At 38.5% G+C, this 13,051-nt stretch overlaps 1 protein-coding gene across 1 annotated transcript in view; it reads left to right on the plus strand.

Moving 5' to 3' along the window:
- The window catches only part of HAO1 (hydroxyacid oxidase 1), a 93,023-nt gene extending 90,441 nt beyond the window's left edge, over positions 1 to 2,582 (plus strand). Inside the window, exon 8 of the mRNA XM_007955980.2 lies at positions 2,512 to 2,582. Coding sequence (XP_007954171.2) covers positions 2,512 to 2,582 — 71 coding nt within the window. The remainder of the gene's footprint in view (positions 1 to 2,511) is intronic.
- The last annotated feature ends 10,469 nt before the right edge of the window (positions 2,583 to 13,051 follow it).

A 13,051-nucleotide genomic window follows, 5' to 3' on the forward strand; every position in this document is an offset into this window, starting at 1 on the left:
AGTGCCTAAGGCATTTGACTGCTAACCAGAAGGCTGGTGGTTCAAACCCACCAGCCACTCCTCGGAAGAAAAGTTAGGCAATCTATTTCTGTAGTGATAATGCCTCGGAAACCCAAGGGGGGTCGCTATGAGTCGGGTCCGACTCAACAGCACATAATGACAACAACTATGCAACAACTGTGCTGTGCTCCTCTATTCACTACTTGGCAGCACTTATACACTTACCATCTGTCTCCTTTCCCATTGTCAGCCTCCCACTTCCCTGCCGTCCTTGGCAAACAGAGCTTATTCTTAGGTCCCTGGAATCCAAATGAGATTGCTGTCACTTTAAAATCCAAAATGGCCATCACTTATAAAGATTCAAAATGGCTGCATCCTTGGTCACTTTAAATACCCAAAGTGGCCACCGCTTGTCAACATTCAAAATGGCTGCACCCTAGGTCACTTTAAATATTCAAAATGGCTTCCCTTGTACATATTCAAAATGGCTGTGCCCTTGATCACTTTAAATATCCAAGATGGACACCTCTTGTAAACAATCAAAATGGCTGCACCTCAATACAGCCAAAAGTCCAGAGCTCAAGTTCTCTCCCTCCTTGCTGTTTCTCTTCCTAGTTATAGGCCACCAGTGCAGTCATCCCTTCAGCCCTTGGTGACCAGAGCTGATCTTTACATCAATTTTCAGGTCCCAACACAAATTGGAAATATTCAGGCTGTTCCACTGCTCTGATTGTCTCTGTACTCACTGTTTTCATTCAGGTTTTTCCACTAGTTGGTGCCTAGTCCACTTCTGTATACTTCCTTTCAAAGCTCAGGGCTCTGGGATTATCTTCTGTATCTCTGTCAATTGGTTCCTCTTTTCTTTGTTGAAGAGGGTCTGTGTAGCTTGTCTGCCTATTCCTCCATCTTACCAGAAGTCCTTTGAGTCAAAAATCTTGAAACACCCTTGACTCCCATTATCTCTTATGCCCTCACATCCATAGAGATTCTGTCATCAAAATATAACCAGAGTCTTTCTTTCCACCTCCACTGCTGCCATCTTGGCTGGAGCCATCATCAGTTCTCTTCGTCTTGGATACTGAAATGATCTCTCAGCTCACTGCTTATTATCATTACCCCATCCACTAGTCAGTTCTCAACAAAGCAGCCAGAATAATCCTTCTAAACATTAATTTGGATCCTGTCACTCCTCTGATCAGAACCCCCACTCCATTGCTTCTTGATTTATTCAGAGTAAATGCCAAAGACCTTAAAATGTTTAACAAGGACTTACATGATTTGAACCATATTACCTCTGACCTCAATGCTTACTACTGTCATCCACTTATTCTACCTAGCCACACTTGTTTCTTTGCTGTTTCTTGACTATGTCATACACGGTTCAGTCTTTTTCATTAGCTGTCTCCTCTGCCTGGAATGTTCTTCCCCCAGATATCTATATGGCTAAATCACATATGTCTGGCAAGTCTTGACTTAAATCTTACTGATTGCCTTATCAAAAACTGCAATTCATCCTCCATCCACCCATCCACACTTTCAGTTTTCTTTCTTAGTTCTTACTTCATTTTTCTCATAGCACTTATCACCTTCTACATAAAACCAAACCAAATGCACTACCATTGAGTCCATTTTGACTCATAGAGAACTCCATTGGGTTTCTGAGGCAGTTAATCTTTATGGAAATAGATTGCCCATCTGCCTTCTGTGGAGCAGCTGGGGGTTTGAACTGACAACCTTCTGGCTAGCAGTCAAATGACTTAGGCATCGTACCACCCGAGCTACTTCAACATATCACCTTCTACATATCAACCTTCTACATATCACCTATTGTATAATTTACTTTTAAAATTATATGTAAGAACAATGCAGGAATTTTTGTCGTCGTTACTACAGTATTCCCAGTGCCTAGAGTAGTGCCTGGCACATAGTAAATACTCAATAAATATTTGTTTTAGGGATGAATAAGGAAATGAGGTGACATAATCACTAGCAACTGTTTCAAAACTGTCTCAGAGTGGATCTTTAGATGTAATGAATGTCTTGTATTAATTATCAACCATCCTGTTTCGAAGGTAGTAAGAGTTTCCTTTTCTGTGATCCATATGATGCCAATTGTCCACATAGATAGAATTCCCAAGATACATAGGTTACTAGCCGCTGCAAGGCGCCCAAGTGGACAAGGCTTTAGTGAGAAGAATGCCATTCTGTGAATCCTCACTGTGCATTTTAATTTGCTGCAGACATATCCTAAAAGAGAGCTTTCAGCCACTGAATCTCTATTAAATGTGGCAGAAAGAATATACTCTTTGTGTTAATAAAAATATGTGCCAGTCATTTTGTGTTAAGGACTGTTTAGGTAATAAAAATGGTCTCATGCCACATAAGATTTGGCAAGCCTACCTTGAATCATAAACCTTACATTTGTCAAGTTTTACATTCCTTGGGAAAACGATTACCTGCCTGATTATTATTGCATTCATTTTATATTAAATGTATGCATTATTTTTTTAGGGTGCCAGAATGTGAAAGCCATCGACAAGACATTGGTGAAGAAAAATCCTTTGGCTGTTTCCAAGATCTGACAGTGCACAATATTTTCCCATCTGTATTATTATTATTTTTTTTTCAGCATGTATTACTTGACAAAGAGACACTGTGCAGAGGGTGACCACAGTCTGTAATTCCCCACTTCAATACAAAGGGTGTCGTTCTTCTCCAACAAAATAGCAATCTCTTTTAGTTCATTGCTTTTGACTTTTCAATGGGTGTCCTAGGAACCTTTTAGAAAGAAATGGACCTGCATCCTGGAAATATATTAACTGTTAAAAAGAAAACATTGAAAATATGTTTAGACAACGTCATCTGCTGGCAGGCTGAAGTGCTGAAAATCAAAAGATACCCTTTGGCAAAATTGCAGTAGCTAACTCTCAGTTATAAAGATAATTACTTAATTGTTTATTAACCTGCATTGTTTTTATTGTCTTAAAATGAATTTTGCATTGTAAGCTTGGGGTCAAGCTATTAGAAAAGCCTGGATAAACAGAAGATTTGGATTCACAACATTGAGAAGGCAGCACTTGATAGCTTTGGAATGAGTGGTCCTAAGTTGTGATTTTCTAGACATTTGTTAAACCCTGAGCTGTGCTAGGGTTTAACTAGACTTTGCTTCTTCAGTGTCTGCATATATCTGAATATTTTATGATATATATGACTTTTTAATCATAAAGAAATAAAGTATTTTTGAAAAATAATCTTGTGATTTTGTAACAGTGTTACAATCTCTGAACCCTAATTACTTCCCTGTTCCCCTTGTGCATACCTTATTAATTCTCTTATTCCTCCTTGTCTACTCTTCTGCTTCTTCACCATAGTCCCATGTGGGACCAAGTGCATGATTGTTGAGGTCCAGTACAAAATGGAAATGCAGGGTCCCTTGTTCAAAAAACAGGAACAAAATGTTTTCCTTTTTAATTTTATCACGATAGCTCTCTCTCTCTCTCTCTCGACCTGTTATGATGTTTTTTATTTGCAATTTAATATCATGCTCCCTTAGGCACAGAGATACTCCCAGGACAAGTGTAAACCTCTAGAGGTGCCTGGGACCCTGCCATTTGACCCAAACCCTCTCTGAGCCCAAGATCTGGGCTTCTGAACGGGTAGAAATTGGTAGAGGTCTTCAGGTAGCAGTCACTGGAGGAATGAGAAGCTGAGAATCCCTTCAGTGGAGGTAGAGAGATGTCAACACATGGCACTATGTGGGAGTGGAAGCTCCAAGCCCCTAATCCATATTCTATTATCTCACTGGAGTGAATTTAGAAAACACAATTCAAAGATAAAATTTGTGAGAAATTCAAGACAGTGACCACAATGTGAGGCAACTCTAATGTGAGGCCCCCTTCTGAGTGGGGCCTTGAGCCACTGCACAGGTTGCATGCTCATGAAACTGACCTGGTCACATAATTTTAGACTTATTCCAAATTAGACATTTAACTGGGTTGGACGTGAACTTGGTAGGCAAAGTAATTTTTTTTTTTAAATTATTTATTGTGATTTCGGTGAAGATTTACAGAGCAAATTCACTTTCCATACAGCAGTTCACATATACTTTGTCTCATGTCATTGACCACAGTTTACCACAATGCAACAGCTCCCCTCCCACATCCTCCCCATAGTTACCTCTTCCCAGTGTCCATCCCTCCATACTCTCCTGCTCCCTGAGCTGTCTCCGTGTGCATAAGCAGCCCTTCCTTCTCCCATGATTGTTCTCTCCAGGTCGTGTGTCTACTTGAGGTAAATGTTTAACTCACATGCCTGTACTTTGCTAGGCTGGAAACAACAGGTGTGGGTTCAATTCCAGACCTGAAGGGCAGCTAGGGGCCATAGTCTCAGTGGTTCCATCAGGCTCTATTGGACTAGCAAACCTGGTCCCCACCATCTTTTTTTTTCCCTCCAAATGATTTTGAGTTTTGTTCCACATTGTTCTCCCTCTCTATCCAGGATCTCCTACATTCCTTCCAAGTGGATAACAGTGGTAGGCAGGCACCATCTAGTTCTTCTGGTCTCATAGTTGTATAGGTTGCAGATTGGATGGTGTACCAGTTGCTAGGACTGATTGTTTCCATTAATTTTGGTTTTCTTCTTTCTTCTTTGCTCTTGACGAGGAGAGGCCCATTGTTGCATCTAGATGTCAGCTTGCTAGCTTTTAAGATCCCAGTCACTACTCACCAAAGTAGGAGGTGGAACAATGTTTTGTATAGTATGTTATGCCAATTGAGCTTGATGTCCCCTGTGACCATGGTCCCAAGCCCGCAGGATCAACTACTCGGTCACTCTGGGTAGCTGGCTGTGACCAAGCAGTGACCACAACCTTGCCCCTTGTCAGCTCTACTATACACCTGGGAATTCTGATCATTTACATAAACTTATAGGACCATTGTCTGCCAACCCTATATGTGATCTTGGATACACTCCCCATTTCATAGACATACCTAATTGTTTAGCCTGTCCACCTATCTATCCATCCATATACCCATGTTTGCCTTCACTGAGAAATCAGTACTGTATATGCAATAGGGTTCATATTTGTTGTCTGTACTTCCCATGTACCTCTCTATATCTTTCTCATCCTCAATGCTGCCATATTGGTCACTCACATTTGGTGAATTGCCCTTCTCTTCACCCAAATCAATATTTATCTCTATCTATCTAACAGTGTTCCCTTCCCTCCCCTCTCACCCCAGGTAACCAACAAAGAAAATTTCCTTCAACAGATAAACCTTTCCTTAACTTTTACAATAACAGACTAATACAATATTTGTCCTTTTGTGATGGACTTATTTCACTCAGCATAATGTCCTCCAAGTTCGTCCACATTATGCGGTGTTTTGCAGATTCTACATTATTCTTTAGCTTTGCATAGTATTCCATTGTGTGTATGTACCATAGTTTGGTTATCCATTCCTCAGTTGATGGACATCTAGGTTGTTTCCATGTTTTGGCACAAAGTAATTTTTGAAGTTGATTTTTCATCCTCATCCTGGTCTCTCATCCACTTTGAAGTATTGAATAAATCAATTTAGAGAAGCACTTCCTTGACATATGTTGTTCTTTGACTTGACTCTTATTTTAAATGCTAGAATATTCTTAAATACTAACAGAGGAACAGACATATATCTTTCTTTCTGAAATTATGTCTAACTTTGATAAAGAATTAATATAATAAAAAGGCATAGTTACATTTTATTGTTTTTTCCAAATGCAAAGAGAGAATACTATTGTCATATCATGCAATTGTTTTTTGTCTTTCCAGTCAATATTAATCAATCATAATGAATGCCCCCTTGATTCCCCTAAGTGATTCAGAAATGCCTTTGTTGCTGGCATGAAATGTTCATTTTAGCTCCATCATGGTATACGGTTCAGTGATGCTTTTCTAAAATAAAAAGTTGATAACATCCCCAGAAAATGTAGACCCCTAAGCAGTGTTCTATTGGGGATGAGTGGTCTTAATTTGTGAATTTTTAGGGTTTTATAACCCCTGAATCATAATTCTGTTGAAAAAGATCGACACAATATTTATAATGGACTCAAATATACCAATGATGATAAGGATGGCTCAGTACTGGGCAACATTTTGTTCTATTACACATAGTATGGTCACCTGTTGCCATGAGTTTGAGCCAACTGGACTGCAACTAACAACAAAAACAATGACCTATAGCATTTCCTGTTGTTGTTGTTATGTGTTTGTGACTCAGACCTGACTCATAGCGACCCCTCCTTGGGTTTCCAAGGCAGTATCACTATGGAAGTAGATCGCCCAGCCTTCTTTCTGAGGAGTAGCTGGTGGGTTTGAACCTCCGGCTTCTGGTTAATGTAGATTTCCATTTTTTCTTCCAAAATAAAGTATATCTGAAGGTTTTATGGTGTACATTGTTTCAATAATCAGAAAGAAATAAAGTTATTTTGCTTGTATTTGTTCTAGGAGTGTCTTCTTGGATCCAACTGTAATAATACTAAAACCCAAATTATCTGATGGCTGAAACATAAAGGGATTCCTCTCTGGAAATTCATTACTTGAACTTGGTGAGAGTTTTTGAGTTAATCAACTGATTTTTCTGCTTCTGATTTCCTTGAAATATAAGGGGCTTGGGGTGAGGAATGGATGCTAAAATGTAGGGTGAGTCTGATTTTCTTGTGTGTTATTTACTCTAGAGCAGAATTTAGCAAGCATTAGAGTGCATCAGAAGTGCCTGGAAGGCTTGTTAAAAGACAGACCTCCAAGATTCTGATTTAGTAGGTTTGTACTGGGACCTAAGAGTCTGCATTTTAACACATTCCCAAGTAATACTAATGCTGCTGGTCTGGGCACTACACTTGAGAACCACTAGTCTAATCAAGAGCAAGGAGTGTCAGGTCAGAGTTGCCAAACAGATCAAGTAATGAGGCAGTTGTTGGGTGTGAATTATAGGTAGAGTCCATGTCCCACTTAAAGAGTCCAATTTCACTCTAGTGCTAACTGATTCTTTTTTGTTGAATTTATTATTTATTGAGGCATAAAAATTTGTATAGCAAGATATATAAAGTGCTATCCACGAGCCACTCCTCGGAAGGAAGGTTGGGCAATCTACTTCCGTAGTGATACTGCCTCGGAAACCCAAGGAAGGGTCGCTATGAGTCGGGCCGACTCAACGGCACATTAACAACAACAACAACAACAACATCCTAAGTGTACAGTTGGATTGATTTTATATATGCATCCATATGACCTTTGTCCAAATCAAGATATAGAACATTTCCATCACTTTCAAAATTAACCCCTCCACCAGAAAGAAACCTCTTTTCACCAATGATTGATTTTTCCTTATCTTGGACTTCATATAAATGGAATCGTATGGTGTGTACTTTTGTGTTTGGCTTCTTTTGTTCAACACATGTGAAATTCATTCATGCTATTGAGTGTATTCCTTGTACAGCATTCTCCTATTGCTAGATATTTTTGTTTTTTCCAGTTTTGCTCCTGCAAGCTGATTCCAACTGATTTTTGTGAAAATGCAAGTTGACTGTTACTTTTTGACTTTTTAAGAAAAGCTAAAAATCTAGATTTTTATGTAAAGATTTTAAATGTTTGCGTTTACCTAGTGCTGAGTTGGGGCTGACTCTACAGCACATAACAACAACAACAACAACAACAAGTGCTGTTACAATAAAAATACACCAAATGGGTGACTTTAAAGAATGGAAATTTATTTTTTTCTCACAGTTCTCAAGACTAAAAGCACAAATCAAGGTCTTGGCTATGGAGATTCCTTCCTTGTAGGTAGTCTTGGGTGTTACTTGGTTCATTGGTTTAAACATGATCTTGACATGTTATCTGTTTTCCTTCCATGTATGTGTGTCTCTGTGTCTAAACTGCTTTTTTAAACTCAAAAGTGATTAGATTTAGAGCCCTCCCTACTCAAGTATGATCTAATTAACATAACAAAGAGAATTCTCTTTACATGCAAGATTATATAACAGATAGAATGGTTATGCTCAACTGCTACCCTAAAGGTTGGCAGTTGGGATACACTCAGAGGCTCCTTGTAAAATAGGCCTGAAGATCTGCTCTTGAAAAGCCATAGCCTAGAAAATCCGATGGAAGTCTGTACACATGGGATCACCATGAATCACAATTAACTTGATGGCAGCTAACAATAACAGCATAGAGGTTAGAATGTCAACACATAGTTTTGAGGGACACAATTCAATTCATAACAGCAAATATTTCACATTTTTAATACTGAACAAGTTTTATTAAACCTGATTGTGGTTCACGTCTGGCCCATGAGCCACCCGTTGTTACCCCTTGTAAGCATCTTGTCCTCGCAGTTGTTTCTCTTGCCACTAAAATTCCTCTTATGTCCCAACACATGAGAAATGTCGCAATGATGGGTGCTTGCCAACAGAAATTTCCAGAATCTCTTTTGTTTAGGCTTGTTTATAATCTGCTGCTGCAATATGGAAGAATATGGATGTGAAGTAAACTTTCTTCTGTCCACCAGGCTTGGGGAACTGAGGTTTCTATCTATGCCTTTAGCAATGAATTGAATGATATTTGTCCTAGTTCTCTAGTGCTGCTATAACAGAAATACCGCAAGTGGATGGCTTGACAAACAGAAATTTATTGTTTCATTGTTTAGGGGTCCAGAAGTCCAAATTCAAGGTGCCAGCTTTAGGAGAAGGCTTTCTCTTTCTGTTGGCTCTAAGGGAAAACCCCTGTCTTCCTGTAACATCTGTGGGCCCGGCATCCCTTGGAGATCTCTATGTGTTTTGATATTGATCTTCCCCTCGAATAGGCAGTTCTCAATTCAGAGACCCTGGGTCCAAAGACTGGGCTCCACTATTCTTTCTTGATAGTAGTGGGGTCCCTTCCCTCTCTGCTCGAGTCACTTTTCTTTTGCTTCTTATAAGAAAAAAGGTAAGACTTGAGCAAGTGTGTGATGGGTAAGGGTGTGCTGTAAGTAAAGGTGCTTGAAATTATGCCCTCTTCTAAGTCTGTGACTCAAGATACACTCCACATTAATCCTGCTTCATTAATATAATATATGTTGTTCTTGTTATGTGCCGTTGAGTCGGACCCGACTCATAGTGACCCCAATCCTAGCCAATATAATATATAGAGGCTAGGATTTAGAACACACAAGGTGGAGAATAATTACACTGGATCACAAAACAGAAGACAACCACACAATACTGGGAATCATGGCCTAGGCTAATTAACATACATATATATATTTGAGACACAGTTCAATCTATGACAGTATTGGTGCTTCTTAGCATGCCATTTGCAAACTGCATCTGTGTAATTATTGTGCTGTGCATTCACTTGTTTATCTTTCCAAAACACTGGCATTTGTAAAACAGCTTTAGAAGGCTGTGGTGGATTAGGATAGTATGAGAGGAAGTTGTGGCTTGTTTTCAAATAGAAAGAAAAGATGTTTCTCCTCACTGTAAAATTTGTATTTTATTTACTATCTGATGGTCTATGTTGTGTGTCAGTTGCGTAGCAACAAAATAAAGTTTGTCTCTTTAAGAAAGTCTAAAGGCTTCTCATTACCTAAAGACAGAAATGCTTTCTGGACAATATTTGCTACAGTCTGCATTTTGTCGTATGCAATTATAGAACAACATTAGGTCATATGAACGTTAACCCTAATGATAGAAGGCTATTATTATGTGCTTATGTGATGGGAAATCTTATCTGTGCTTTAAAAGATGCAATTTCCTGTCCTTACCCAAATCTTACTTGAGCAATAGGGATCTTCTTTCCTAATGTGGTTGCACCACAGTAAATTGGAGTAAATAAAAAATTCTTACTTTTATCTAGTTATCTGTTTGTTTCTCCACTGATTAGTTTTCTGAAGTTAGATAGTGAACATAAATTTGACTGAAACATTTCCAGGTCTTCTACAAAGCAAGACTCATGATGACAAAACAAGGGCTGAGATTCAGGGAGCAAAAGTTTGATTTTGTTTGCTCATTTGATTCAGCATCATTGGGGAAAAGAACATGGCTTTGATTCTGACCTGTGTTCTCTGGTTAGATCGTCTATCTCTAGAGCTAATTTGTTTTCCATACAGCTGAACTTCTGGATCTAATGGTGGGATCTTCTTATTGACAAAGATGTTAATGGTACAGTGCTTTATGTTATATGTTACTTAAAGCTTCATTACTAACTTTGCTAAATAAAGTCAAAGGCAGCTCCCCTGAGATAACTGGATTTGAATCCAGAAGATCTAAGTGGCTAGCCTTTTGGACCATTACTTACCTTGGCACACTTGATTCTGGGCTATGAGATGGAACAATAGTGTCTTTCTACCACATCGGGCCATTGTGACTATGTTGTTGTTGTTATGTGACATCAAGTTGGACCCAACTCATAGCGATCCCTTGTTTTCCGAGGCAGTATCACTATGGAAGTAGATTGCCCAACATTCCTTCCGAAGAGTGGCTGGTGGGTTTGAACCGCCAGCCTTCTGGTTAACAGTCAAGTGCCTTAGGCACTAAGCTACCAGAGCTCCTATTGTGAGTATGGTATATGTAAAATATGTGAGATTGTATTATGAATTGTAACCCAACAAAGGAAAATCTTTTGAATAATAATTGTTATCAGAGGATAATATAACAAATTCTAATATATATTTTATTTTTATTGCATTTACATTGAAATCCACCTTCTGTCTGTTTGTTGTACCTTGATGGCTTGAGTGTTGTGATCCTGGAAGCAATGTCACTAGTATTTAAAATACCAGCAGGGTCACCTGTGGTAAATAGGTTTCAGCAGAGCCTCTAGACTAAGGCAGACTAGGAAGAGAAGCCTTGTGGTCTATTCCCAAAAATTAGCCAATGAAAACCTTATGAATCTCAGCGGAATATTATCTTTCTGGCTTGGTTTGGATGTGTCATCAGGAGTGATCAATTGTTAGAGAAGGACATCACGTCTGGTGAAGTGGAAGTTAATGACAGAGAGACCCTCAATGAGATGGCTTGGCACAGTCACCACAACAATGGGCTAGTACATGCTGATGATTGTGAGGATGACACAGGAATTGACAATATTTTGTTCTGCTATACATTAGGTTGGGAGCTCTGGTAGCATAGTGGCTAAGACACTTGCCTGCTAACCAGACGGCTGGCGGTTCAAACCCACCAGCCACTCCTCGGAAGGAAGGTTGGGCAATCCTACTTCCGTAGTGATACTGCCTCGGAAACCCAAGGAGGGGTCACTATGAGTCGGGGCCGACTCGACGGCACATAACAACAACAACAACAACATACATTAGGTCACCATGAATGGGAGTCAACTTGATAGGTCTAACAACAACAAGAAGCATAGGAATACTTATTTGTTGCTATTGGAAAAAATGGCTAAAGAATCAAGTGATTCAACAAAGTAAAAAAAAATAAAAAAAAAAGAAAATCACAGATTTCACTACATAGAGATAATTGTTATTTACATAAGGCAAATATCATTTCAGGTATTGCTATATGCACACAATAAAGAGTGAGCTGTATATAAAGATAGAAGTGGCTTTATTGAAATGAGATTATACAATACATGTTGTTGTGTTGTTATGTGCCGTCGAGTCAGACCTGACTCATAGCGACCCCTCCTTGGGTTGCCGAGGCAGTATCACTACGGAAGTAGATTGCGCAACCTTCCTTCCAAGGATTGGCTGGTGGGTTTGAACCGCCAGCATTGTAACTCAAAAGTATTTTCTCAGTTTATTTAAAATTTATGAAAAAAAACTTTACCTTGGAATAATTTTTCTTTTATAGTGTACACATATTTCAATTTAAGATATTATCAGTTGACTCGCTGCTGTTAAAAATGAAGAAAATGAAGAAATCATCCTCTTACATCTATTCTCCCTTTCCCATCCTCTTCTTCTCTACTGATTGTGTTGATATATTATTATTGTAAATATTATAAAGTATAAAAATATAGTATAATTATATAAAACATTTTGTTCTGTAATAAAAATTCCCCAAATTGTTTACTACTAGCTTTCATTTAAATGAATTAATACTTATCAGAATCTTCATAATTTCTTCTTTCTCTGGTTCTCAACTTTGATTTGCCTATTGATTCACTCGATTTCACTGGCAATTTTCAAAAGTAGCTGTATTCCTTGAGTTTGCAGATATTTAAGAAGCTGCCTGATGTTTTTATGTTTGAATGACATTTGGATGCATATAACACTTTTGGATCATGTTTTCTTTTTCTCAGAATTGTGTCGACATTTTGGTTTGCCATCTGGCTCTGAATTTGATGTGGAGAAATCTGAGAGTAGCCTTCTTTCTTCCCATTTATATTGACTTATTCACACCTTCCACCTCTAGCGACCTGATGTCTGAAAACTGTTTCTTTATCTTTGAATTTCAATAACTTAAGCTGAGATAATGCAAAATATTACATGATCTAAAAAAATTTAAAGAAAAATTATGCTGAGCACATTGTATATTGTTTTTAATTTAAATACAGAAAAACAACTTAACTAGCTTATGTTTCATTTCAATTATAAGACATTTTCTATATTTCTAGATTATCCTTAACAACAATATAGATGATGATTATTACATCTGTTCCATTAAAATAAACCTTTTGTATAATGGTTCTTATTATCCAGAACAGTGCTGCCCTATGAATGTTCTCTGATGCTGAAAATTTTCTATATTGTCAATGCCCAATGTTTCAGTTACCTCTCATGCCACTCTAACAGACACATACCACAAATGGGATGGCTCTAACAAACAGAAATTTATTCTCTCACAGTTTTGGACTCTAGAAGTCAGAGTTCAAAGTGCCAGGCTCTAGGGACTGGGTGAAAGCCCCTTGACCTTGGGCTTCAACTCTGCCTCTTGTTCCTGGCCCACTGAACCTGGAGGCTTCTCTTCACTCATGTAGCTGTTGGCTATTAAGGCTGACAAACCCAAGACAGGTAAATAAAAAGGCACACTCCCAATATTACCAAACCACACAGCAGGCCATTGATTTAAGTCCATTAAG

The sequence above is a fragment of the Orycteropus afer genome, unplaced genomic scaffold (genome assembly GCF_000298275.1).
Source record: "Orycteropus afer afer isolate SDZICR_OR568_19922 unplaced genomic scaffold, OryAfe1.0 scaffold00567, whole genome shotgun sequence".
Lineage (NCBI taxonomy): Eukaryota > Metazoa > Chordata > Mammalia > Tubulidentata > Orycteropodidae > Orycteropus > Orycteropus afer.